The sequence below is a fragment of the Brassica napus genome, chromosome C8 (assembly GCF_020379485.1).
Source record: "Brassica napus cultivar Da-Ae chromosome C8, Da-Ae, whole genome shotgun sequence".
Taxonomy (NCBI): domain Eukaryota; kingdom Viridiplantae; phylum Streptophyta; class Magnoliopsida; order Brassicales; family Brassicaceae; genus Brassica; species Brassica napus.
In genome coordinates this window covers 29,861,543-29,888,502 of record NC_063451.1, presented here as the reverse complement: position 1 = coordinate 29,888,502, position 26,960 = coordinate 29,861,543, and the positions used below count along the sequence as shown (strand labels likewise).

Sequence of the window (26,960 nt, the reverse complement as noted above, 5' to 3'; positions counted from 1 at the left end):
AATCCTCTTAAGGTCCAGAAACCTTGGTGATACTATCACTGAAGGCACTGAGCCATCAGACAAGGATAATTACAAGGCACTTGTTGTCATTCGCCATCACCTTGCTGAAGGTCTCAAGGACCAGTATCTCACAATTGAGAATCCTCTGGAACTTTGGACAGAGTTGAAAACTAGATTTAATCATCAGAAAACTGTGATATTGCCAAAAGCCCTTTATGATTGGAGAAACCTGAGAATCCAAGACTATAAGTCTGTGGAAGAGTATAACTCGGCTTTGTTCAAAATAGTCTCAAAGTTGAAACTTTGTGGTGAGACTATTACTGATGCTGATATGTTGGAGAAAACATTCTCCACATTCCACACCAGCAATGTTGTGCTTCAGCAACAGTACCGAGAGAAGGGTTTCTCCACTTATGCTGCCTTAATCTCTTGTTTGTTGCTAGCTGAGCAAAACAATGAGTTGCTCATGATGAACAGTGAGCTAAGGCCTCCTGGTGCTAAAGCATTGCCTGAGGCACATGCGGCCGTAGAGCCAAAGGATGAGACTCCAAGAGAGTCATACCATGGTCGCATGAGAGGCCGTGGTAGATGGCAAGGTCGTAACCGTGGATTTCAACCACGTGGCCGTGGATTTCAACCACGTGGCCGTGGATTTCAACCACGAGACCATCTTGGTCGCAGCCGAGGCCGAGGCTACAGCCGAGGTCATCAAGCTAACCGTGGGTATAAGTCCGACTTCAAAACCCATGGCTCGAGCTCGACCAAATCTGCTTGCTATCGTTGTGGGATGACCAATCATTGGGCTAATAAATGCAAAACTCCCCAACACCTTGTTAAGCTCTACCAGGAGAGCATAAAAGGCAAGAACTCTGAGGCAAATTTCGTCCATTATGATAATGAGAATGATCTGGACCATGAGGATGATCAAGCCCATGGCAGAGATGGTCATGAGGATTTTGAGACTTCAGACCTCCTTACAAGTGGCTGAATATGAAGATTTCGATATCATATTGCTTTTGTCTTTGCATTTTGAATTCTTGATTTGGCTTTATGTTCTATGACTTTGGCAATTCTATTTATGAAATAAAGTTTTTACTTTATATATATGCCTTATACAAAGTCGAAATTATTAAGAACATAAAACAAAGCCATTAAAAACATACTTTAAACCTTATGTAATATCTAAGGTGTTGACTCTTGTCTATTTTTCAGAAATGAAAGAAGACAAGAACCAGCTAGTAGTGGATAGTGGATCAAGTCACACTATATTAAAAGACAAAAGATATTTTGTTAACCTCATTTTAAAGAGTGCCATGGCCCGGCTCACTTAGTGATGCCTAAAGGCACGCATTTAGAAATTTCTAATGCATTATATTCTCCAAAATCAAAGAGAAATCTGTTAAGTTTCAAAGACATTCGCATGAATGATCTACATGTTGAAACTAGGGGCGAGGGAAAGAAAGAATTCCTCTTGATTTATGAAAATGCCCAAGGCCATAAGAAAGTCCTAGAGACTATACCTGCTATATCAATAGGCCTCTATTGTGCCAATATAAAATCGAGTGAGGCTAACACTTCAATTCCTAATGAGTTCAGAGAAGCCTTTAAACAATGGCATGAAAGGCTTGGCCATCCTGGCAGATCCATGATGCGCAAAATAATCTCGAGCTCAACTGGCCATTCCTTGAAAGATAGGATAACTATCCCTATGAGCATTACATGTATTCCATGCTCACAAGGAAAATTAATAATAAGGCCATCACCTGGAAAGGTGAGTAAGGAAACATTAAACTTTCTGGAAAGAATACATGGTGATATATGTGGACCAATACACCCACCTTGTGGGACATTTCGATATTTTATGGTCCTCATTGACGCATCGACCAGATGGTCGCATGTTTGTCTATTATCATCTAGAAACTTAGCATTGGCAAGACTATTGGCACAGATCATAAGACTGCGAGCCCATTTTCCAGATTTTCCACTAAAGACTATACGTCTTGACAATGCAAGTGAATTCAGTTCCCAAGCTTTTAATGATTACTGTATGTCCATGGGGGTAAGTGTGGAACACTCCGTGGCACATGTACATACACAGAATGGATTGGCCGAATCCTTCATTAAAAGAATCCAGTTGATTGCTCGACCATTACTCATGAGGTCGAAGCTACCAGTATCAGCTTGGGGACATGCGGTATTACATGCTGCTGAATTAATACGCATAAGGCCATCCAGTGAACATAAATATTCTCCATCCCAATTACTCTCGGGTCATGAGTGATGTCTCGAGTTTTAACCCGATTATCTAACTGCAAGTGCACAGTAAAGTACGCAGTAGTAATACGGGATCGAATCCACAGGGACCGATGATCACACGTAGAGTTGCAGACAAGTTAATAGCTACAGCGAATCAAGATATATTTTTGATGGTTTTTGTTTAATTTTCTCTAGTGTCACAAAGCATAAACAAGCATGTAAAAAGATGATTTAAACGAATTGAAAACTATTTTAAAACAAACGTTGGGCATTGGGAATTCTCAGGGATTTCTTTTTAATCAAGATACAATTAATGGCAGACACAGGGATATATTAAGAACCGTCTAGAACTCAAACACGATATTAGAATTAACCTACTTCCGTAGCGCTAATTCTCTATGTTATAGAAATCTCCACACTAACTTCCGCTGAGTTTCAATTTCTAAACAAGCATTAAGAACAGGTTCAATATGTTCACAAAGCGCAATAACATCAACTTCCGAGGGTTAAGGACACTTTGCTCATCTAAAGTATTTTCGGAAGTTCAAACAATCACTTTCGGTGCATCAAACAATCTGAAATCATGAACTAAGTGATCAATTCAGTTCAAGCAGTAAGAAACCCATTAGATGAAGAACCAAAACGTAATCCCTTAGTCTACACACGTTTTATGAATCAAAACATCAAGAAATCCCCTATGAGAACCCCTAAACCCAACTAGATGACTACTCACACATAACTAAACAAGAACAAAACGATTTTGATGAAGAAAACATGATAAGATTGTATTAAAACAGAGTAAAGGTTCAGAAGATCTTCTCCAAATGGTTTTGAGATGAACTCCTTCACAAATCTTCACAAATCACACAAAAGATGAACAAAAACTCTCAAATCTCTCTCTAGAACTTGTAAATCTCCTTCTTGGTCGCCCCTGGTCTTTTCTGAGTCTCAAAGGTCGAGTTCTTTTGTGAATTATTGAGGGGAGTGGGTAAAAAGGAGTGAAAAGCTCGTGTGTGCGTGTGGAGCCCGTAGCGCCTGAGATCGGTCGATCCACATGGCCCGGATCGGTCGATCTCGTGTATGAAAGCCTAGGATCGGTCGATCCACATATCCCGGATCGGTCGATCTAGTGCTCTGTGCGATCAATACTTCATTCGGTCCATTGTTCGGTCCATCTTGCTTCTGAATAAATCCCGAATGCGTTCTTTTCTTTCAAGCTATCTAGTAACCTGCATATTACACTTAAGAACACCAAAACGCATCAAATAGACCAAAACATTAATTAAAACCGACCATTTAATTGCTCCAAAACGAGTTTAAAACCGTTAAAAACACGGAATATCAACTCCCCCAGACTTGAATCTTTGCTTGTCCTCAAGTAAAGAGGATTAAAATTTGGGAGCTCACTAACCCTCAGTAGACCTTACCTTGTGATTTCGCTAACCACTTAAATCAGAGACTGTCAAGGCTTTCATTCCAAATCCCCACCAAGACCGCGCAAACCTTTCCATATTTCAGACCTGCAAGTCTCAGTTTCAAGTAATCAACTCTTTACATTCATTAAAAAGGGCGTGACCTTTCCACCAAAGATATCTCCATCAGGTATAACGGGCTTGGTGTTTGGGAGGCTGTTTTAGTGTTTAATTAGGTGAGGCTCAAGTGTTTGTGGGTATCAGCGATAACAAAAAAAATGCAAAACATTATGCAAAATCGCTGGAGAGACCGAGTATATTGATAACCATGTTTTCGAACTGCTCAAGTCTCAAATGATCAAAAACCAACAAATCTCAAACTCTAACCCCAAATTTAAACAAAGCATCATCTCTAGTACATAAAATAAAAATAAAATGTCTAAATCAAATATACTGAATGAGATATAAACATGAATAAATTTTTTTTTTTTTTTTTTTTTTTTTTTTTTTTTTTTTTTTTTTTTTTTGGACCGATTACTTGCAAATGTTTTGTGGTAATCGATCGAATCATATCTTTTTTTTTTTTTTTTTTTTTTTTTTTTTTTTTAGGAAAACTTATACAAACCGGAATCGAATATATACACTGCGATGCAATCACACACTTACAACACCCAATTTTTCTATTTACACCTCTAGACACACAGGTCCGTGTCTAACCACCTAAATGTTCCGATCCTACCTAAGCAGTCGGATGAACCATGTCTACCCTAATCTCTCCATTGTTTTTGCACATGTATGCACATATGATCAGTGTGTAAGAATGCATGGAGATGAAATAAAAGGGTAAGGTGTAGGTGAGGTACCAAACTATTGATGAGTCTGGCCATTCAGGATTATTAAAGAGTGGTAGAATGTGGTAAAGAAAATCCTGAATGTGTATATGGTGTACCGTTTCCTGATGTTGATTCCTGGTCAAAAGAAATTAAATTCATTAATGGTCAAAAATAGTTGAGTCGACTACAATTCACCGAGACTTGATAAAAGATTTAAGGAGAGGTTGTTTGGTCAAGTGGTTCCTCGGTTTGTCTGCGCTAACAGTCCTGAAAAATGGTCAATATGAAATGTAAAGCACAACACACAAGGAAGTAGTCTAATAATCATCACAGGGTCTGAGAAAAATACGTAGAGAGTTTTTAAAACACAAAGAAAATAAAAGAAATAAAAGCAATATGGTACATAAGTAGCATCCTCCCCCAGACTTACTTCACACCGTCTCGGTGTGAAAATAATTCCAAGAGAGATTACCGATCAGGCGTTGCGGTCAGTACGCCTCTTGGAGCGCCTCTCCAAGGCTCCATCATCATCAGAGTCCTCCGCTGCCTCAGGTCCAGCAGCGGTGCCGTGGGCGCCTTAGATCGACCGATCCATAGGCGTTGGATCGACCGATCTCTGCCTGATCGTGATACATGCCTGAAAATCATCTAAAAAACACATCCAAAAATCAATTCACACCAAAAAAAAACATAATCACAAAAGAGAAAGAAAATCAAACCATGTGGGTTGCCTCCCACTCAGCGCTTGTTTAAAGTCGCGAGCCTGACTATTTTGTTGTCCTTAGGCGAGATCAGGTTCCGATAAAGGAATATTGGTTCCTTCTTCGGGTTTTGCATCTGTGAAGTAAGGTTTTAGCCTCTGCCCATTGACGGTGAATTTCCTCCCATTGTCTTCCAAGACAACAGCTCCATAAGGTCTAACCTCTGTGATGGTGAAGGGTCCGGACCAACGAGACTTAAGCTTTCCAGGAAATAGCTTGAGTCTAGAGTTGAACAGAAGAACTTTGTCTCCAGCAGCGAAGTCTCTCGGGATTATCTTTCTGTCATGCCATGCCTTAGTTCTTTCCTTGTAGATTTTGGTGTTCTCATAGGCGTTCAACCGAATCTCGTCCAGCTCGTTCAACTGAACCATCCTCCTTTCTGCTGCGGTTTTAATGTCGAAGTTCATCAACTTCGTTGCCCAAAAACCACTGTACTCCAATTCCACAGGTAGGTGACAAGACTTTCCATAGACCAGATTAAAAGGAGTGGTGCCCAAGGGAGTCTTGTAGGCGGTTCTATACGCCCATAAGGCGTCATCAAGCTTCACAGCCCAGTCTTTCCTTGTTTTGCCTACAGCCTTCTCCAAAATCCCCTTGATTTCTCGGTTCGATATTTCAACCTGCCCACTTGTCTGAGGATGATAAGGTGTAGCTACCTTATGCTTTACTCCATGTTTCTTCAGCAGTTTATCGAACGTCTTGTTGATGAAGTGAGAGCCTCCATCACTAATAACCACTCTCGGGATCCCGAATCTTGGAAAAATGACTGTCTTGAACATTTTCTTGACAACACTAGAGTCATTTGTCTTGCTGGCTACTGCTTCCACCCACTTGGAGACATAATCAACCGCAACCAAGATGTACTCATTTCCATAAGAAGATGGGAAAGGGCCCATAAAATCAATTCCCCATACATCAAAAACTTCAACTTCAAGGATGAAATTTTGGGGCATCTCATTTCTCTTACTGATGTTACCCTTCCGCTGACATGCATCACACTTTGAGACAAACTCATGGGCGTCTCTGAAAAGTGTAGGCCACCAGTAACCAGCCTGCAGGACCTTAGAAACCGTCTTGAATGTTGCAAAATGGCCTGCGTATTCTGAGCTGTGGCAGTGGAAAAGAATCCCTTGCATCTCATTCTCCAGAACGCATCTCCTGAATAAACCATCTGAGCATCTCTTGTAGAGGAAGGGATCATCCCAGTAATAGTGGTTCACATCTCTCATGAACTTCTTCCTCTCATATCCCTTCAGGTTCGGTGGTTCAATTCCAGCACATAGGTAGTTTGCAAAGTCTGCAAACCATGGGAGATCATCCTGAATTTGTCTCATGGCACAGCAATCAGCCTGATCCAAATACTCATCCTCCAGCAAGGTGATCACATAGACATTCTCCTCGGGTAATGTATCATCCAGTGGTGTTTCAGCTTCCACTCTCATTCGGGAAAGATGATCTGCCACTCCATTTTCTGCTCCTCTCTTGTCTCTGATCTCAATATCAAACTCCTGTAGGAGTAAGATCCACCTTAAGAGTCTCGGTTTAGCATCTTTTTTCGTCATCAGGTACTTCAAGGCTGCATGATCTGTGTGCACAATTACTTTCGAGCCCACCAAATAGGACCTGAACTTCTCGAAAGCATAAACTACTGCCAGCAACTCCTTCTCAGTGGTAGCATACTTGATTTGAGCATCATCAAGCGTTCGGCTGGCATAATAGATCACATGGAGTTTCTTGTCTTTTCTCTGCCCCAAAACAGCTCCAATCGCGTAATCACTTGCGTCACACATTATTTCAAATGGCAAGTCCCAATCTGGTGGCTGCACAATGGGAGCACTGACTAGAGACTTCTTGAGAATCTGAAACGCAGCGAGGCAGTCAGCATCAAAAACAAACTTCGCTTCTTTGCACAGCAGACGGGTGAGTGGCCTCGCTATCATAGAGAAGTCTTTGATAAACCTCCTGTAGAAACCGGCATGTCCCAGAAAACTCCGAATATCCCTCACTGTCCTGGGAGGCTGTAGGCTGGTCATAACTTCAATCTTTGCTTTGTCAACCTCGATACCCTGCTCTGATATCCTGTGACCCAAAACAATGCCATCTTTCACCATGAAATGACACTTCTCCCAATTTAACACCAAGTTCTTCTCCTCACATCTTTCCAGCACCTTGCACAGATTAGCAAGGCAGTCGCTAAATGAAGAACCGTAGACTGAGAAATCGTCCATAAAAACCTCCATAATGTCCTCAATAAGATCAGTAAAGATCGACATCATGCATCTCTGGAAAGTTGCAGGAGCATTGCACAATCCGAAGGGCATTCTCCTGTAGGCAAAAGTACCGTATGGGCAGGTGAATGTTGTCTTCTCTTGGTCGTCTGGATGAATGGGTATCTGAAAGAACCCGGAGTAGCCATCGAGAAAACAGTAGTAGGGGTGGTTGGCTAGTCTTTCCAGCATCTGGTCAATGAAAGGAAGTGGGAAGTGGTCCTTCCTTGTGGCTGAGTTTAGCTTCCTGTAGTCAATGCACATCCTATGCCCTGTGACTGTTCTGGTAGGAATCAGCTCAGCCTTCTCATTTGTGATGACAGTGATGCCACCCTTCTTAGGAACCACATGAACCGGGCTCACCCAAGTGCTGTCTGAAATTGGGTAGATCACCCCTGCACTCAACAGCTTTAGAATCTCCTTTTTCACAACTTCCATCAGTTTGGGATTCAGTCTTCGCTGGTGCTCTATGGACGTCTTTGACTCATCCTCCAAGTGAATCTTGTGCATGCAAAGATCTGGAGAAATACCTGTAATATCATCCAAAGAGTACCCCAATGCTTTTCTATACTTTCGCAATTTTGAAAGAAGCAAAGCGGTCTCCACATTATTCAGGTTAGCACAAATAATAACAGGATATGTGGAATTCGGTCCCAAGAATGCATACCTCAGCCCAGCTGGGAGGGCTTTAAGTTCCACCTTTGGAGCATTCTCCTCACTCCAATCTGGTTGGGAGGATGACGGTTTGACGGTTTTATCGGTGCCTGAGTCTTCAAGGCTGACATAGGCGACATGCTTCTCAATCGGTGAGGCTGAATCCAAAATCTCAGAAAATCCAACCACTTCTTGGTTCATGAACCCGAACTCACTCTCCCTTTGGGTCAATGCGACTTGTAGAGGATCATCAGTGTGCAACTCTTCATCCATTTCCTCCACCAGTTCAGTCAATGTATCAACCCAGAAAGTCTGTCCATCAATAGTCGGATTTTTCAGCACCTTCTCCACATTGTATCTCATCGCCATGTCTCCTAGACGTAAGTCTATATGCCCATTCTGTACATCAATCATGGCTCCAGCAGTAGCTAAAAACGGTCTGCCCAAAATGAGAGGATCTTTAGGTTCCTCTTCCAGCTCCAGAACTACAAAATCGGTAAGCACGTATCCCTTTCCAACACCAACAGGGATGTTCTCTAGTACACCGACTGGTCTTCGCACTGATCGGTCAGCAAGGACCAAGGAGATCCTTGTAGGTTTGTAGTTCGTCATGCCTAGCCTCTCAGAGACAGAGAAAGGCATTAGGCTCACTCCTGAACCCAGATCGCAGAGACTCTTCTCAAAAGTAAGTGATCCAATGCGGCATGGTAGAACAAATGCTCCGGGATCTTCACGCTTTTTAGGCATGACATTTTGTAGAACTGCGCTACACTCCTCATTGAGCATCAACACACCCCGCTCTAGGCTCATCTTATCGGTAAGAATCTCCTTCATGTACCTTTTAAGAGAAGGTACCATCTTCACCGCTTCAACAAATGGCAATCTCACATGTAACTCCCCAACAAGGTTCTTTAGCTTCTCGTACTCACGTTCTTTGATCTTCTGCCTTGGTCTGGATGGGTATGGAGCCTTAGGAACATAAGCAGGAGGCGCCACATACACCTCTTCAGGTTCAGAGGAATTTGGCTTCGTCGACACGGGATCGGTCGATCCAGATGGACCGGATCGGTCGATCTCCTTCCCTTGGATCGGTCGATCTGTTCTTGAGATCGGTCGATCTCTTTCTCTTTCGATTCCTCAATCGTTTTTCCACTCCTAAGTGTTATAGCATTCACAAACTCCTTGGGATTCGTCTCTGACTTCCCTGGTAGAAATCCAGGTGCTGTTCTGCTGCTGGAGGCGGTTTGAGCAACTTGCTTTTCCAAAACTTTCAAATGGGTGTTCAAAGCTTCGAACTTCCCATTAAGCTCTCCATACATGTTATCCACCTTGGTGTTTATCTCTGCAGTGCTATTCTTCTGACCTTCTAGCACCATTTGCAGCATCTTCTTAATTTCGTTATCCTGAGAAGGCTGTGACGAAGAGGCATTTCCTTGATTCTGATAGTTGTTGTACTGCTGCCTTTGCTGAAATCCTGAGTTGCCCGAGTTGTTCCCCTGATATTGATTTCTGTTCTGAAATCCTTGGTTGAACACACTCTGGTTCTGATTCTGGTTCTGCCTGTTTCCTGCCTGAGGGTAGGACTGATGTTGTGGATTCTCCACATTGTTGCTTCGGTAAGACAGATTATTTTGCTGATTTTGATTCCATCCAAGGTTCTGATTGTAGCTCCTGTTGTAGTTTCCTTGACCACCAATGTAGTTCACATCAGCTTGCATATCATCTGAATCATCACCAACAGTTTCTTGTGAGGAACGATAGCCTTGCTCCTCCACAAATTTCACAGATTTCTGATCTCTCTTGAGAAGCATCTCAATCTTGGCATTCAGCTCATCTATCTTCTTGGATTCATAACCAACACCCTTCTGGCTGGTGTCAAACCTTGACTTGCGGTTTGCTTTGCTGGATGACAGGTTGTTCAGCAAGGTGTAAGCTTCTTCAACAGTCTTGGTCATGAAATCACCATTACTTGCTGTGTCCATGGCATCTTGACTCTCTTCATGAACTCCATTATAGAAAATGTTCAGCAAGCTCACATCAGTGTAACCATGGTGAGGGCAGTCCTGTGTGTACTCCTTGAAACGCTCCCAAGCCTCATGAAAGCTTTCTGAATCAAGCTGCTGAAAGCTTCCAATTCTGCTTCTCAGATATGTGGACCTTGACTTGGTGAAGAAATGCTGTAGAAAAGCAGCTCTTGTCTCTTCCCATGTAGTAAGAGATCCTGGAGGGATGGACTTTAACCATCTGATAGCTTTATCAGCTAAGGAAAACGGGAACAACCTGCATTTCAAAGCGCCTTGAGGAACTCCATTATGTCTGCTGGTGTCACAGACTCGCTCAAAATGCTCCAAGTGATACATCGGGTCCTCAGACGGGTTTCCATGAAACGGATTTTTCTCCACCAAATTAATGAGACCAGTCTTGATCTCAAAGTCTCTTCTCTCAATGGGAGGTGGGCGAATCCCAGAACGATCGGCATAGAATGCATCTGGTGTATCATAATGTGCAAGCGTCATCCTAGGCATGCCATAGTCTCCAGCCTGTTGTCTTGCAGCTACACCAGCCTGCTGATTATCACCAGCATTGTTGCCTTCTCGTTCATTTACAGGAATTGGATTTTGCGGGTTGTCCTGAAATTGGTCTTCTTGGTGTTCAGCCATTTCAACCTCTTCAGCGGACTCAAGTCTTTTCTTTTTCACTTGTCTCTCTAGGCGGCCGAGCTCTAACTCCAAAGGTATTAAATTCGATGATCCTTTGCTTCTAGTATGAAATCCGCTCATTCACCTGAAAACACAAACAGAAAGAGAAAGACAGAAACATTAGACAAAATAAAGAAAATGCTATAGTCTTAAACTGATCATTAACTCTAGGGTGACCAAATGGTCCCCGGCAACGGCGCCAAAAACTTGATGTCTCGAGTTTTAACCCGATTATCTAACTGCAAGTGCACAGTAAAGTACGCAGTAGTAATACGGGATCGAATCCACAGGGACCGATGATCACACGTAGAGTTGCAGACAAGTTAATAGCTACAGCGAATCAAGATATATTTTTGATGGTTTTTATTTAATTTTCTCTAGTGTCACAAAGCATAAACAAGCATGTAAAAAGATGATTTAAACGAATTGAAAACTATTTTAAAACAAACGTTGGGCATTGGGAATTCTCAGGGATTTCTTTTTAATCAAGATACAATTAATGGCAGACACAGGGATATATTAAGAACCGTCTAGAACTCAAACACGATATTAGAATTAACCTACTTCCGTAGCGCTAATTCTCTATGTTATAGAAATCTCCACACTAACTTCCGCTGAGTTTCAATTTCTAAACAAGCATTAAGAACAGGTTCAATATGTTCACAAAGCGCAATAACATCAACTTCCGAGGGTTAAGGACACTTTGCTCATCTAAAGTATTTTCGGAAGTTCAAACAATCACTTTCGGTGCATCAAACAATCTGAAATCATGAACTAAGTGATCAATTCAGTTCAAGCAGTAAGAAACCCATTAGATGAAGAACCAAAACGTAATCCCTTAGTCTACACACGTTTTATGAATCAAAACATCAAGAAATCCCCTATGAGAACCCCTAAACCCAACTAGATGACTACTCACACATAACTAAACAAGAACAAAACGATTTTGATGAAGAAAACATGATAAGATTGTATTAAAACAGAGTAAAGGTTCAGAAGATCTTCTCCAAATGGTTTTGAGATGAACTCCTTCACAAATCTTCACAAATCACACAAAAGATGAACAAAAACTCTCAAATCTCTCTCTAGAACTTGTAAATCTCCTTCTTGGTCGCCCCTGGTCTTTTCTGAGTCTCAAAGGTCGAGTTCTTTTGTGAATTATTGAGGGGAGTGGGTAAAAAGGAGTGAAAAGCTCGTGTGTGCGTGTGGAGCCCGTAGCGCCTAAGATCGGTCGATCCACATGGCCCGGATCGGTCGATCTCGTGTATGAAAGCCTAGGATCGGTCGATCCACATATCCCGGATCGGTCGATCTAGTGCTCTGTGCGATCAATACTTCATTCGGTCCATTGTTCGGTCCATCTTGCTTCTGAATAAATCCCGAATGCGTTCTTTTCTTTCAAGCTATCTAGTAACCTGCATATTACACTTAAGAACACCAAAACGCATCAAATAGACCAAAACATTAATTAAAACCGACCATTTAATTGCTCCAAAACGAGTTTAAAACCGTTAAAAACACGGAATATCAATGAGCCAGACGTATCCCATATCAAAACATTTGGATGTTCTGTGTACATCCCTATTGCACCACCACAGAGAACAAAAATGGGAACTCAAAGGAGGATGGGAATATATGTTGGTTTTGATTCTCCAACCATTATTAAATATCTTGAGCCTACTACTGGAGATTTATTTAAGGCCAGATATGCTGATTGTCATTTTGATGAATCAGAGTACCCAACATTAGGGGGAGAAAATAACAAGTTGGGCAAAGAAATTGTATGGAATCAAACATCCTTATCATGGCAAGATCCTCGGACTCAATCATGTGATTTAGAGGTCCAGAAAATAATTCATATGCAAAAGCTAGCTAATCAATTGCCTGATTCCTTTGCTGACCCGAAAAGAGTGACTAAGTCCTATATACCAGCTTGTAATGCACCAATAAGTATTGATGTCCAAGATGGACACAATCAAGTGGCTACAGAGTCTAAAGCACGTCTTAAGCGTGGTAGACCAATTGGTTCCAAAGATAAAAGACCTCGGAAACTAAAGAAAGGTGCAAAAGAAACCGAGGTCATAGATTGTCCAGACAAAGCCGAAATGGCCATGCCTAAGGTACCAACCAATGAGACTCGGGACGCCGAGCCTCATGGTACTGAAGGTGCTAATGATGAGATCTCAATTAATTATTTAATGTCTGGGACAAGATGGAACCGGAATGATGTCGACATCAATGATATATTTGCATACCAAGTAGCCCTTGATGTTATGGACTTAGATGAGGATCATGAACCCACGTCTATACTAGAGTGCACTCAAAGATCAGATTGGCTCAAATGGAAAGAAGCCATAAACGTGGAGTTAGAATCATTTAAGAAAAGGAATGTCTTTGGATCGATTATCCGGACACCTTATAATGTTAAACCAGTGGGATATAAGTGGGTATTTGTGAGGAAGAGAAATGAATATGGTGAAATTGTAAGATACAAAGCACGGCTTGTTGCACAAGGATTCTCACAAATACCAGGCATCGATTATGAGGAGACATACTCCCCTGTGGTGGATGCAACTACATTTCGATTTTTAATAAGTCTGGCCATCAAAGAAAATTTGGATATGCGGTTAATGGATGTTGTAACCGCATACCTTTATGGTCCACTGGATAACGAAATATATATGAGATTACCAGAGGGTGTTGAGCTCAAAGCTAATAAAGGTTCTCGAGAAGAACACTGCATAAGGCTGAACAAATCCTTATATGGACTTAAGCAAAGTGGTCGAATGTGGTATAATCGCTTAAGCGAATACCTTGCCAAAGTTGGCTATAAGAACGACCCTATCAGTCCATGTATCTTTATAAAGAAGTTTGCAAACAAAGGATTTGTTATCATAGCAGTGTATGTTGATGATTTGAACATCATTGGAACCCCTGGGGAAATCGCCCAAACAGTTGAATATCTCAAGAAAGAGTTTGAAATGAAAGACCTAGGTAAAACTAAAGTCTGTTTGGGGTTACAACTTGAGTACATAAAAGGAGGAATCCTTGTGCATCAAAAGGCATATACAGAAAAAGTACTCAAGAGATTTAACATGGACCAGGCTCACCCATTGACCAGCCCAATGGTCGTGAGGTCCCTTGGAGTGGACACTGACCCATTTCGTCCTAAGGACGAGAATGAGAATGTCCTGGGTCCAGAAGTGCCTTACCTCAGTGCCATAGGAGCGTTACTGTATTTGGCTAGCCACACTAGACCAGATATATGTTTTGCCGTGAGTCTCCTAGCCCGTTTTAGTTCATGTCCGACCCAAAGGCACTGGAATGGAATTAAACATATCCTACGTTACCTTCAAGGAACTAAGGATTTGGGTCTATTTTATACCAATGAAACCAAAGATGGTTTAGTAGGCTTTGCTGATGCAGGCTACTTATCTGATCCACACCATGCTCGGTCCCAAACCGGATATGTGTTCACTCATGGTGGTACTGCAATATCATGGCGTTCCATGAAACAAACTATAGCAGCCACATCATCTAATCACTCAGAAATCTTAGCCATGCATGAGGCAAGTCGTGAGTGTGTATGGTTGAGGTCTATGACTCAACACATCCGATCAGATAGTGGAATGGTCGAGGACAATGGTCCGACCATCATATATGAGGATAATGCAGCCTGCATTGCTCAACTCAAAGATGGGTATATCAAAGGTGACCGAACCAAACATATACTACCCAAGTTCTTCTTCACACATGAGTTGCAGAAAGCCAAGGAGGTCAGCGTCACTCAAATCCGGTCAAGTGAGAACTCAGCCGACCTCTTCACCAAGTCACTTCCCACCAGCACATTCAGGAAGCTTACGCAGCAGATTGGCATGCGAAGACTCAAGGACCTTCAGTGATGTCCAAATCAGGGGGAGTAATGTGTGTTGTACTCTTTTTCCTGTCCTTGGTTTCCCTTTTTACCACATTGGGTTTTGGGTTTTCCGGGAGAGGTTTTAATGAGGCAACGTTAGCACATTACAAGCCCGATATGGTTATGGCATCCAAGGGGGAGTGTTATAAATCCATGATATGGATATGTGGATTGCCATTAACCATCAAGGAGGTTTACATCCGTCCAGACTATCCGGTCCGTCTACACCCGTCTCCGGTTCGTCTCATCCGACCAAGACTAGTCAAGATGAAGACTCATTCAACCGGAGCATTTATGAGCTTTGACCAAGACTATATCTTTGTGGTCAATATGTAATAAATGTGTAGATTCTCTCTTTTGTTGTAAACCCTTGGAACCTCCACTATATATTGATAGTGAAAGCTAATGAGAAAGACACAACTTTCACAACAACACTTCTCTCATATTTCTAACAAATTCCATATTAACAAAATAATACACATTATTATTGGTGGTTTTGTTTATAAAAGGAAGCAGCAGTGCCAGTTGCTAGCAGCATCTGTTCTCTTAAGGTTAGGGTTCTTTAGAGAGAGAGAGAGAGAGAGTATATTTTCATCAAACGATCTCGGGGATCTTGTAATGGAAGTTTAAATATTAATATGTTTTAGAAACTCTTCATTTTCTCCATTTTTATTAACTTACATGGCTTTCGATCGTAATATATATTTGGTAGATCGTCGCCATTAAAACGCATATACATAGATCTGATCTAAGTTACAAAAAAAAAACTATCTTTCTCTGATCTCACTTGTTTTTATTGTGCAATATCTTCTTTAAATCATCTTCTCGTACGTCTTTTTATTTTATTAAAGTAATTTCCAAATTTTAATCGATGGAAACAATATCTGTAAACCATTCACCGGGCAAACAAGTTTCGGGTTTGAGACCATTCAAGAACCCTAGAAGGAGGAGTTCTCGTGGTAAGCTTTCACGTTCCGGCGGAAGTTTGGCTCCTCCGATCAATCCAACGTTATCTTGGGGATCTTCACCAGCGTATCCTCCTCCTTACTACTCGCAGCCTCCTCTTCAACGTGTCAACAGCTCTTCTCTCTCTCTCCAACAAGTCAACAGCTCTCAACCACGTGTCAGGAGCTCCACTATCCCGCGAGCTCAGGCAAGAAGTACAACGTTTGAAACACAGCAGAAGAAAGTAGAGTACATTGAAACCGTACCGGGACTAGCTAGAACCGGTTCGGTTCCGATCCAGTCTAACCACCCGCGTGATTTCCCGAAAGGATTTGATGGTTATCCCGGTCCAGCGATCATGTTATTATCTCCTCCGCCGAGTAGTTTGCCCATGCCTAGGTTTACGATCAAACAGAAGCTCCGTTGCAACGCAGAAGCTGCCGGGAAAGTGAATGACGTAGCCGCCGATAACATACGGCCAGTTTTACAGCTCCGGTGAATGGTGGTGGTACGTTAATGTTGACGATATTACAAATAAATCTCATCCTATGTTGGACTTTAAGGGTTTGGGTCTGTCTTGTTTATTTAAGTGGATAGAACTCTCTCCTTTCGTGTGATTTGCTAAGCCGTAACTTCTTTAAAGGCTCTCTTAGGACAAAGTATAATATATGTTCTTTTTTCTGTTTCCTCTTTTATCAATATTAATAAAGTTTCTGTTGAGTTCAGAGCATAAACTTAAAAAACAATACACAAGGTTTTGATTATGACATTGAATATTTCAAGAGTTCCCAACATAAATGTAAGAAACAATACATAAGATTTTGATGATGATGACACTGGATATATACATATAAGAAACAAAACTAGTATTTTCTGTGAATCGAATCTCAATACTGGAAATTGTAATAGTCTCAACCTTCAGTTAATCTATGTCCACATTTGGGGCAAGTATAATAAGTTGTTTATCCTTTGTCTGGTGATCTTGTCTGCATATAAGAACACTCAAGATGAAAACATTCTTTGACATCAGTGACAAGAATTTGAAACACAAACCTTCATATCTTATACAATAAAGGAGACTTTAGTCTCTCCTTATGAAGCCACATCATCAAAGAGGGATGGACATTTCACGACACGTGTCGCCACACCAAGCATCCTTGCGATTTTCGGCTGATGCTTCTCTTATTTCTCTAACATGATTTGGACTTTTTTAAAATTATAGAGATGGCCCAAACGTTCCGTTTAGTACCCAATGCTAACCTAATTTAAAGAATGTGATATGGGCTTTTATTACAATAGATAAAGTTGGTCCAGACATTGTAGAAGCAGTCGCCTTTTATTAAAACGAAAAGTTATGATTATTCTATACTTCTGTTTTCGAGCTGTTCCTCAGCCTTTTATTTTTTAGATAATACATTTGTTTAAGTCTTTTCTTATCAATAAATATATTACAACCAAATGAAGGCAAAATCACACATAAAATATAACAGGTACAACGATCACAAAAATAATATCACTTTCTTTCAAGAAAAAATAATATCACTTTCTTTCAAAAAATTTTCATTTTCAAATTTATAAGCATCTTTAATTTACTAATACCATAAAATGAATTGTAAATTCATTTAAGAATACAAAAATGCAAAACAAATAAGTCTTCTTCTATTTATTGTTAAAATCTAACACTACAATTATATGAGAACGAAAATTTCACATCCAAACAAACAAAAACAACCCAACAAAATTATTTAGTCGTTACTGAAAAATTCACCATAACTTATTGAAAACAATCATTTTTAGTAATCTAATAGCTCATTAAAATTGTATCATAAAAATTAAATAAAAAGTCAAATGTAACATCAATTAGACAAAACTGTTTCCACAAAATTAATAAATCAACTATGCACACAGTATATTAGCCTCCAACCCGTAACAAACATAATAATACAATTCATCCACCATATTCGAAAACCAGTAAAGGAAAAAAAAAGAAAACAAAATGGGATCAGCGAATTCAGAAAACAATTATAACTCAGACGAAAGTATTGGTAGCTGTGACGGAAACTCCTCACACAGAGACCCAACCATCTATTTCAGGAACCTCGACCTCCAATATTTTGTAGAAGAGCCACTCACTATGCTAAATAGTTACAAAATTTTAAAGAATGAATTTTTGGCTACTGACCATCCAAGGGATCACTACATCTAGAGGTTACTTCAATACTTCCAGCACCGCAAATCTATTGAAGGACTCAACCATCTTCGTCAATCTGCAAATGGAAACTTTGACAACGGTACATATATTTATGGTCTATTAATGTTGTGCAGAGGCGATTTCAGTGAGGGAAAAAAGTACCTCGATAAGTTATCATGGAAAACTAATCAAGTCAGAACTGCGCAATGTTTGACCATGATTAAGAATTCACTAAAAGAAATCAGAGTCATTTTGAAGACAAAATATTTAACAAATACAACCACAATGGAACCCCTAACTGATTGCCACAATCATGACATGGACAGTGCATGCGAAGATTGTTATTACTTTAAGAGGATAAACGAATTTGTTGACTACATTAGCACGAAAAAACAGTAAACAAACACATGAATTTACATGTTTCTTTTGGAACATTAACTTTACTTAACCTTGTACATTATACTATATTTACTTTTGTGCAGCTTGGAACATTGACTTTAGTTAATCTTTTACATTGTACTACATTTACTTTTGTCCAGCTATCAACTATATGTTATATTCTTATTATACTAATCTATGAAATCACTTACGGTACTCCTCTTTCGCCTAATCAGATAAAAAATAAAGTAACACAATACTGACAATAACCACTATCAAATGGATTAAACGGACTAATTTTAACTTATTAAAAGACAAAATATACAAAGAACAAAAGATCCGAACCCGGCGCGTAGCGCCGGTATACCCCTAGTGTAACATAAACATCATTGTTCACTAATACCATGGTGTCAAATGTAAATTACGTTATTTATTATTAAAAATATGACTTAAGTAAACAAAGATGTCAGGATGGCCGAGTGGTCTAAGGCGCCAGACTCAAGTTCTGGTCTTCGAAAGAGGGCGTGGGTTCAAATCCCACTTCTGACAGTTTTTCATTTATTTTTGCATTTTTTTCTTAAACTAACAGAATTATGTGGGCCTTTCGAAATGGAATATAAGGCAGGCCCCATCAGTTCTTCACTACAATTTGCACGTGGATGGAGAGAGAGCTATAAGCCTATAGGATTGATTTTTATCTGGATCTCATTGTCATAGGATTGGTTATCTACCATCATATTATACAGAGATTGCTATCAAGTATCAACTAAGGACAATTCTCTCTGTCAATGTAATACCAAAGCAGTATAATGGCAATGGATAATGATAAAGATTTTTTTAAAAAAAAACACTTTTCTTTAGTATAATATATCTAAAACAAAGCTTATCTTCAGATTACAGAAACTTGGATGCAAAAATTACACTTGTTGCTCCACTATACTTGCCACCAAACGTTAATCAGTAGACTTCAACGTTCCATTGCTCTGCCTTCTTCAACTGCTTCTTATAATCAAACCAGTCAATACCTAAACCATCACAACAAAATAAACCATCACAAAACTTATTAAAAACATTTGATTATGCAAGTCAAGATTTAAGAGTGTTCTTTTTTTTTATTACCGTCATTAGCAGCTAATGAGACCATAATGTCATCAATTCCTTTCTCCATTCCCTTGAGCCCACACATGTAGACAAACGTGTTGTCTTTCTTCAACAACTCCCATAGTTCTGGTGCGTACTGCGCCATTCTGGTCTGAATATACATTTTCTCTCCTTTATCGTTAGTTTCTTCTCTGCTTATAGCGTAATCAACCCTGAAATTCTCAGGTGCCTTTGCTTTCATCTTATCAAACTCCTGCATATATTCAACAACAAAGGGAAGTTTATTGTTCAATAAAAAGAAACTAAAAAGGAAGCAGAAGAAGAGTTGAAGTGTGTATGTGCCTCTGTGTAGAGCAATGAGCTAGTGGTTGGTACACCCAAGAACAGCCAAGCTAAGCCATTAAACTGCATCACAATCATTGCAAAGACGTTAAGTTTTTTGTTGTATTTGTTCATAATCAAATAGTAGCTTATTGTCCAGAGCGTTCACTTGCCTTGTAGTCATCATGTTTCTCGAAGAACATCTTCCACAAGAAAGACCTGAAAGGAGCTATTCCTGTCCCTGTGGCAAGCTGTGCTCGGCCATCATGAAGAAGCAAAGGTTTTAGAGTAGTGACTAAAAGATGTTTCAAGAATCAGAACTTATAGAGGTTTAATCATAACCATAATAACAGTGGCGTTTGGATCCTTTGGCATAAGCATTTCTTTCCCTACAGGACCAGTGAGCTTAACATCACTCCCTGGTTTCAAGTCACCTGCAAAGCAAAAAATGAAATGAAATCTCCAAAGTCTAATAGAGGAAAAACAAGTACTGTTCATTGGCACTTACACAAGAAATTTGAGCAAACTCCTTTAACAACCTCTCCTGCATCATTAGTATAGACAAGTCTTTTCACACACAAGGAAACCTGCAACAAGCATGTTCATTCAGCTAACCAAACGGAACATATCACATTCATTGTTGACAAGAGAAATAGTCTATTACGGTTTCAGAGTTGCCAAGATCTCCAAGAGCGCTGCTTGCAATGGAGTAAAGCCTGACCTTGTGAGGCTTCCCATTCTTATCAATCCCATCTGCAATCACACCAACAGATTGTCCCTCTCTGTACGGTATTTCACCTATAAAAACACACACACATATCAAGATAGGAATCATACAAGTTATAAAGTAGGAGACAAGTAAATGGAATGATGATTCAAAAACCTTGATGGCTGAAAACCATGTGCCAGGTCTCTCCAGGGGCATCATCAGCTGTGATCTTGGTGTTGAGAAGGACTTTGCCTGTGTAAGGCTCTTTTGGTCTGTACTTGTTGGTGATCACACCTTCCTCGTTCTTCTTTGACTCTTTCTCTACTTTCTTCACAGCAGGAGGAGTATCTGTTGTGACCTCAGCTCTTACCGAAACAACTCTTCTGCTTGTCACTACACTGTTGCTTTTGTAGTAAAAAGCACCCTTCACAACAACAACAACAACAACAAAACAAGAGAGAGACCTAATCAAGATCCCATCAAAATACCAGATGAAACTCAAGACATTGATCTTCCAAAAGAAGTTCCAAACTTCACTAAACAACAAGCCAGAGACTCAATCATTATCCTGTAGTGAGAAGAGTTAAAACAATACCTTACCAAACCTGATCCTATCAGGAGCAATGGCACAGCTAGTGGCTGGAAGAGAAGAAGATTTTGAAGAAGTGAGAGAGACAGCAGCATTCAAAGCAGTCGCCATTGCAGAGGATATGAAATGAAATTAGGATAAAATATCAAGGGAGTATAAAAAGGAATCAGAAGGAGAAAAGATAAGAGAAGAGGATTACAAGACATTTGTGTGTGTTTGGGTGGATGAGGTTTGATTTGGAGAAGAAGAAGAAGAAGAAGAAAAAGAGAGTATCTTCTTTGATCAAACTTGTGGTTACGGTTTACTTGACTAGAACCAGCTACATATCCCTTTTGTTTTTTTTCCTTTTAAATATCTTACGTGTATATACAGTGCACATTGATCAAGATAAAATCATTCACATGTGTAATGAATATTCAAGAATGAGAGGAGCAAGAGATTAGACTAACAAAATCAAAACTCTTCAATTGAAGCCACTTGAAATCTTTGTTACATTACAATGCTTGAAACCTCACAAATAATACATAAAAAAAAAAAGGTAACAGCTGCTAGATGCAATGCAAGGTTCCTATCTAAATAAGGTCAAGAACTATATAAAGCTAATATACATCAGAGGGATGATCCTAAATACAGAGATAGATTTCTAAATCCCCTAAATCTAACACAAGCAGCCAATAACAAAATCAAATCTTATATGGCTCCAGAAGGTGGAGACTTTAACTTGGGAAGCCTAAACGTGGAAGAGAACAGCTTTGGGATTACTGAAACTGTGGCTGGCGTGGTCTTGTTCTCTCGTTTCCTCTTTGCGCTTTTAATTTCCTGAAATCAAAGATTCAAAAAAAAAAAAAAGATAAGCTGCTTGAGTAAACCAAGACACACGCATACTAAAGTAATGATTCACAACTACCTCTTGATTAGGTGTTGATGCAGCTAGCTTCTCTTTCTTAGTAAATACCTGAGATCCCACGGTGTTACCTTTGTCACGAGTTGTGCATCTAGTTAAAACCGGTGTAAAGCTACGAGACTTCTTCAAAGACTCTAGTTCCCGTGAGAGCTTTGAGATCTCCTCATCTCTCTTCCTAGAATCCGTTTCCATCTCAGCAACCTTAGCCTTCAAGCTTGAGATAATCTCATCTTTCTCGTGATTAGATGACTGAAGCTGCTCTTGATAAGATAAAAGACTCGATATTTTGGAATTCGCTTGAGCAATCTCGTCTTCTTTCTTCTTCAACTTATCAGTGAACCCGCTCTCGATACATTTGAGCTGACTCCAAACAAACCCGTTCTCACGTGAGAGATCAGATACTTCACGTTTCTTCTTCTCATACTCAAGCTTCAGTTTTGTCATCTCAGCTTCCAATGAGCTGCCACTTTCCTTCTGCAGATCAAAAAGGAAGAAGCTTTAGTTAAGAGACTCTACAACAACCAAGAGGTTAAAGATTCAAACTTTGACTCACATTTGTGTTGAGAGTGAGGAAATCAAACCAAGCCTTGAAGTCGTTTCTCTCGTCCACCGTCTGTTCTGCAGTTCCAATGAACACAAAGAAGTAAAAAGAATGAAACTTTGATAAGAAAGGAGCGAACTTTGAATTCAAATTTATACAAATCTTCACTCACCTAGCTTCAAGTTGCAAAGAGAATGATCCCTTTCATTAAATCCAGACAAGAGACTGCCTTTAGAGGTCTCAAAGAACTGCATCATCTCCCTCGTTTCAACTTCTCTCTTCATCTGAACAGACATTGAGAGCGTGAAACCCTTTAAAAACCATAACTTTTTAGCCGAAACAAAGGAGAAGGGGGTTAATTTTTACCAGAGAGAGTTGTTCGTCGTGGTTACGAGCATCAGAGATCCAGTTCTCGTTTTGAGATTTGAGCTTATCTTCGAGGACCTTCCTGTCTTTAAGAAGCGATTCGACCTCGTCTTGTTTCGTCTGTAGAATCTTTACCAAAGTCTTGAAGAGTTTGTCCCAGCTTTTTCGATCCGTAGAATCTCCAGACCTAGATTTCTTACCCATCCTGCAAAAAAAACAAAGTTCCAATTCCAATCCAAGAAGCAAAAGTCGCAGAAGAGTTAGAAAGAGAGAGAGGAAAAAAAAAAAAGAGTTCCAATTCCGATTCGAAGAAGCAAAAGTCGCAGAAGAGTTAGGTTTCAGAGAGAGAGTTAGGTTTAAGAGAGAGATTTAGACCGTTGAGTGTATTTGTAGTTTAATTTACAGCTACACGCGCTCTCTAATGGGCCCTCCTAATTGGGCCTCGGTTCAGACATGATATGGGGATATGATTTTGAATCTAGCCATGGCCATTCGGTTCGGTCTTTCGATTTTTCGATTTTTCTATTTTTTAAGGCATCGTTAACCCGGGTCTCTTAGTCGGGGTTCTTAGTTCATGATTTGACACTTTCTTTTTTACATTTTTAGGCTAAGAAACGGTTCTTATATCTCTTATTTAAGAGACAGTTCTTATATTTTCTTAGTTAACCCCAGTTAAGAGACTGAGGTTAATGATGGTCTTAGTTAGAGATTCAGGATTCATTCGGATACTTAGAAGGTTCAATTCGATTTATGTTTGTTTTTTTGGTTCTCAGTTCGGTTCGGGTATCAGAGTTAAGAACGGTCTAATATCTGAAATATTTTTGGATCTCATTCAATTCCGTTTTTCTGTAAATTTAGGTAAAAATGAAAATTGAGAATTTTCAGATTAAATATCAATTTTTGGGTTTTTGAATAAAAATTAGGATAATTCGCATAATTTAAAACATTTGGATAAAAAAATATTATGGTAATTTTTTGGGTATTTTGGTTTATAAGTAATTATTTGATTATTTTAAAGGGTTTATTGGCGATATAGTCATATCTGAATGATAAATTAAGTAACTAACACTGATTTTGACATAATTCAGTGTCAGGCTTTTTAGTATCATTCTATCCAGTTCTACCCCTTCTAGTAGTGACAGGTTGCCCGTTACAATTCCAAAATAAGATACGTGGTCATTTTTTTGTGGTACATAACTATACATAGTGCATATGGCAGCTGTAATTAACACATACTAGATCGTTAATTTTACAATTGAATATGTGTCTAAATATCAGATATTGTAGAATCATTTTGAATTTATAAACTCTTTAGCCTGTAGAATATAGTATAAGAGTGGCAAGATGAACAGATTTTTGTTGTGTGGATGTTGCATGTTGCTGTACAACTGCACATATTTTCTGTAGTAAAGTTTTCTTTTACTGGTCTGGTAAAATACAAAGACTGAATTTATAAACGAAGATAGTTTGGGAGAGGGTGGAAAGTTGTTTTTAGTTGTTTTTTTATGATGATTATCTTTTGAGTCGTGGATGGTATGTTTAGTTACACGTATCGATTAAAGATGAGTGATGTTTGCTAAGGATTTCTATACCATAAAGGTCGTAAATATCACAGCCACCTAAAGTTGGGGAAAAAAGGCCGATTAACTGGATAAAATTTAAGTTGATAAAAGGTTGTATTATTCTATTTGTAATCAATTGTTACTTACAGTCCAACAATTTCAGTTTGCATGTTGGCCAATCACATATTTTCCTTTCATGAACTACAAAATATAGACATAAGCTAAGAACACTTAAATTTTTTTAAAAAAATATGGCAGAACAATACGATAACTGAGGATAATTAATGATACACTTTTTGGTTTGCTCCATGATCCGAGAGGACGACCTCATTTTGCTTATCGTCTACCGGATTTGTTTGAAGTTTTTTGTCCCGTTTCAATAGGATTATTTGTCTTCATAACCATTCAAGGGGAGTAATGGTTAGAGTTTATAATGGAGTGAGCCTCCATTGTAGTCTATGTTTAAACATTTGCTTATAAAATTAATAACTTTTAAAACAAATCTATAAAACAATCGTTTTTTAAACTCAATCTATAGAATTATTGTTTCAGTAATATGAAGCTCACATCGTTTGATATAGAATATTTATAAATATTACACTACATATATGCATTTAGATAGCTATCTTATACAATAAAGTAGACTCACCTCTCTCCTCCTGCGTCCACGTCAGCAGGGAAGGGTGGGCAAATCACGACACGTCAGCACTAAGTCAAACCCCTCTTCCGTCATCTTCTCCGACTGGGCCCTAATTTTGAATGGTGAAGTCTAATATTTACTAAGCCCACTCAGACTTCTCTTGCCTGCGTTTCCTCGACTCTGTTCACCTTCCCTGAAATCTTCAGACTCAGTTGCAGGTATCTGTAACGCTTGCCTAGACGATGAACTGTTTGCCTTTACTTATCACCATTAAATCACTCTTTCAATCTCTCACACTACGATGAATTCAGTTACCTCCTTCCCAAAAGCTGAGATGAAAACCCTAAAAAAAACATTCTTTACATTTCATCTAATAAATTTTCAAATCCCGCTGCATCAACAGAATATAATCTCTTTCTTACAACACAACCTGCAATAATGGTGGCTTATCGAATTTTTTTTTTGATGTTAGCATCGGTCTCTGTTCCAATACCGTAGTCGCATGTCTTATGCGATTTTGGGAGGCCTGAAACATCAACAAGGGAGGGGAACTGGTTCCTTCTTGATGAAAAGGTTTGTCTCCTTAGGTTCCTTTCTTATCGCTGAGCCTGAAAACTTCTCATATACTTCAAAACCTCTAATTTTGTTTGCCTCTTCCCAGGCAACGCTTATGCAAAGGTCTATCAGTGTACATCGGCTTAATACTTTCCGACATCTGCTGACAGACGGTGCAACTAACGAGATCAGCCGGTTTGATGTTATAAGTAGCAACGTCGAATTCAAGTTGTCAGATTCAAATGTATCGATTCACTTCACAAACTATAATAAGTTTGTTGAGAGCACTGAATCAGGTGCTTCTATTCGCCAGGAAAATATGTTCTTTGTGCCTAACTTCGGTGGTATGCAAATCAAGCCCGAATATCATGGCTACTCTATCATGCTTGGTGTAATTTCTCTGTGTGTTAAGTTTATCTATGTGTCGTGAAGGTGAGCGAGATTTTTGTCTATGTGGATGAAGATATCATGGCTACTCTTCATGATCGATGTGTCTCCAAGGTGAGAGATTTTTAGTTTATGGCTGCTCTCTTCTGTTTTCACTGTTTGCAACAAGCTTTTATAAATTCAGTAAATCTTTAATTTTCATTCCATTATCATGAAATTACCATCAAGTTCTTACTTAGACATAAGTGACTACAATTTTTCTTAGTGATGTTAGCTGATCAGGACTAACAGATTTCAAAACAAATGAAGAAGGAGATCAGAATTTAGGCTCATTATCTTTTGTTAAGTTTATTTGGCCGCTATTTAGTGTGATATGGTGCCAATAGTTTCATGATTATGAGGCGTGATCACCGTAAGTAATTTTGGCTAATTGTTTGCGTTTGGCATGTGCAAGATCTGCTTCTGTATTTGGAGTAGAGTCTACATTCCTTTAACTGTTTTTGTCTTCTCTCTCTGCAGGAGTTGAAAAACTAGAGGCTTCTGCCCAAAATGATTTCTCAGTCAAGACAAATTTAAATGGAAGAAGCATCGTCAGATACCATATTTACATTCTGAAAAAAAGAGAGACCATAGGTGGATGACAAACATATGCGTCTTTGAAGGACTCGCTATTAGAAAAAAAAACAAAACATAAACAACAAGTTTTATACATGTATTCTCATATAAGTTTCTCTTAAATTTCATATTACTGCTTACAAGCTTTTTGATTTGCTATTTTGTTTAACTATTGTTTACAAGCTGACATAGCTTTTTTAGTGGTGTTTGACAGCCTATGCTGAGAGATTCAGAAGCTGGATATTAATGAAACTGTTTACTCTCAGACAAATCACCAGAGAGATTGTTGCTTCTAAGGGTGATTATGCAAAGCTCAGTGGCGTTGAAGAAAGATTGCAGGAGTGACCCCTTGAAAAAA

The 26,960-nt window shown here is 39.4% G+C and overlaps 3 protein-coding genes and 2 non-coding genes across 5 annotated transcripts; 3 read left to right on the top strand and 2 right to left on the bottom strand.

The window, feature by feature from the left end:
- The first annotated feature begins 10,226 nt into the window (after positions 1 to 10,226).
- Positions 10,227 to 10,333, top strand: LOC125592138. Its single transcript, XR_007327987.1, has one exon. It is a non-coding gene; the product is annotated as a small nucleolar RNA R71 (small nucleolar RNA).
- Positions 10,334 to 14,924: 4,591 nt separating this feature from the next.
- Positions 14,925 to 19,150, top strand: BNAC08G19160D. The gene has a single exon (XM_048766475.1). The coding sequence runs from the start codon at positions 15,670 to 15,672 to the stop codon at positions 16,240 to 16,242; it is 573 nt and encodes a 190-aa protein (XP_048622432.1). The 5' UTR covers positions 14,925 to 15,669; the 3' UTR covers positions 16,243 to 19,150.
- TRNAL-CAA lies at positions 18,778 to 18,861 on the top strand. The gene has a single exon. It is a non-coding gene; the product is annotated as a tRNA-Leu (tRNA).
- Positions 19,133 to 21,348, bottom strand: LOC106433179 (ferredoxin--NADP reductase, leaf isozyme 2, chloroplastic). The gene is made up of 9 exons (XM_013874020.3): positions 21,039 to 21,348; positions 20,618 to 20,867; positions 20,399 to 20,532; positions 20,243 to 20,321; positions 20,077 to 20,168; positions 19,908 to 19,985; positions 19,756 to 19,818; positions 19,432 to 19,666; positions 19,133 to 19,337 (listed from the first exon to the last, which is right to left on the bottom strand). Exons 1-9 carry the CDS (start codon positions 21,141 to 21,143, stop codon positions 19,270 to 19,272), a joined length of 1,104 nt encoding a protein of 367 aa, XP_013729474.1. The 5' UTR covers positions 21,144 to 21,348; the 3' UTR covers positions 19,133 to 19,269.
- A 123-nt stretch (positions 21,349 to 21,471) lies between these two features.
- On the bottom strand, positions 21,472 to 23,220 carry LOC106433180 (paramyosin). The gene is made up of 5 exons (XM_013874021.3): positions 22,844 to 23,220; positions 22,650 to 22,761; positions 22,490 to 22,554; positions 21,940 to 22,410; positions 21,472 to 21,851 (listed from the first exon to the last, which is right to left on the bottom strand). The coding sequence occupies exons 1-5, from the start codon at positions 23,045 to 23,047 to the stop codon at positions 21,723 to 21,725; spliced, it is 981 nt and encodes a 326-aa protein (XP_013729475.1). The 5' UTR covers positions 23,048 to 23,220; the 3' UTR covers positions 21,472 to 21,722.
- Positions 23,221 to 26,960: the final 3,740 nt, after the last annotated feature.

Excerpts from the sequence above, each read along its gene's own strand:
- LOC106433179 (XM_013874020.3), bottom strand. The coding sequence starts at position 21,143 with ATGGCGACTGCTTTGAATGCTGCTGTCTCTCTCACTTCTTCAAAATCT. Across the intron at positions 20,533-20,617 it reads CATGGTTTTCAGCCATCAAG|GTGAAATACCGTACAGAGAG; the intron begins GTTTTTGAATCA and ends GTGTTTTTATAG. Across the intron at positions 19,667-19,755 it reads GCTCATTGCTCTACACAGAG|GAGTTTGATAAGATGAAAGC; the intron begins GCACATACACAC and ends GAATATATGCAG.
- LOC106433180 (XM_013874021.3), bottom strand. The coding sequence starts at position 23,047 with ATGGGTAAGAAATCTAGGTCTGGAGATTCTACGGATCGAAAAAGCTGG. Across the intron at positions 22,762-22,843 it reads ACGACGAACAACTCTCTCTG|ATGAAGAGAGAAGTTGAAAC; the intron begins GTAAAAATTAAC and ends ATGTCTGTTCAG. Across the intron at positions 22,555-22,649 it reads TCTTTGCAACTTGAAGCTAG|AACAGACGGTGGACGAGAGA; the intron begins GTGAGTGAAGAT and ends TTGGAACTGCAG.
- BNAC08G19160D (XM_048766475.1), top strand. The coding sequence starts at position 15,670 with ATGGAAACAATATCTGTAAACCATTCACCGGGCAAACAAGTTTCGGGT.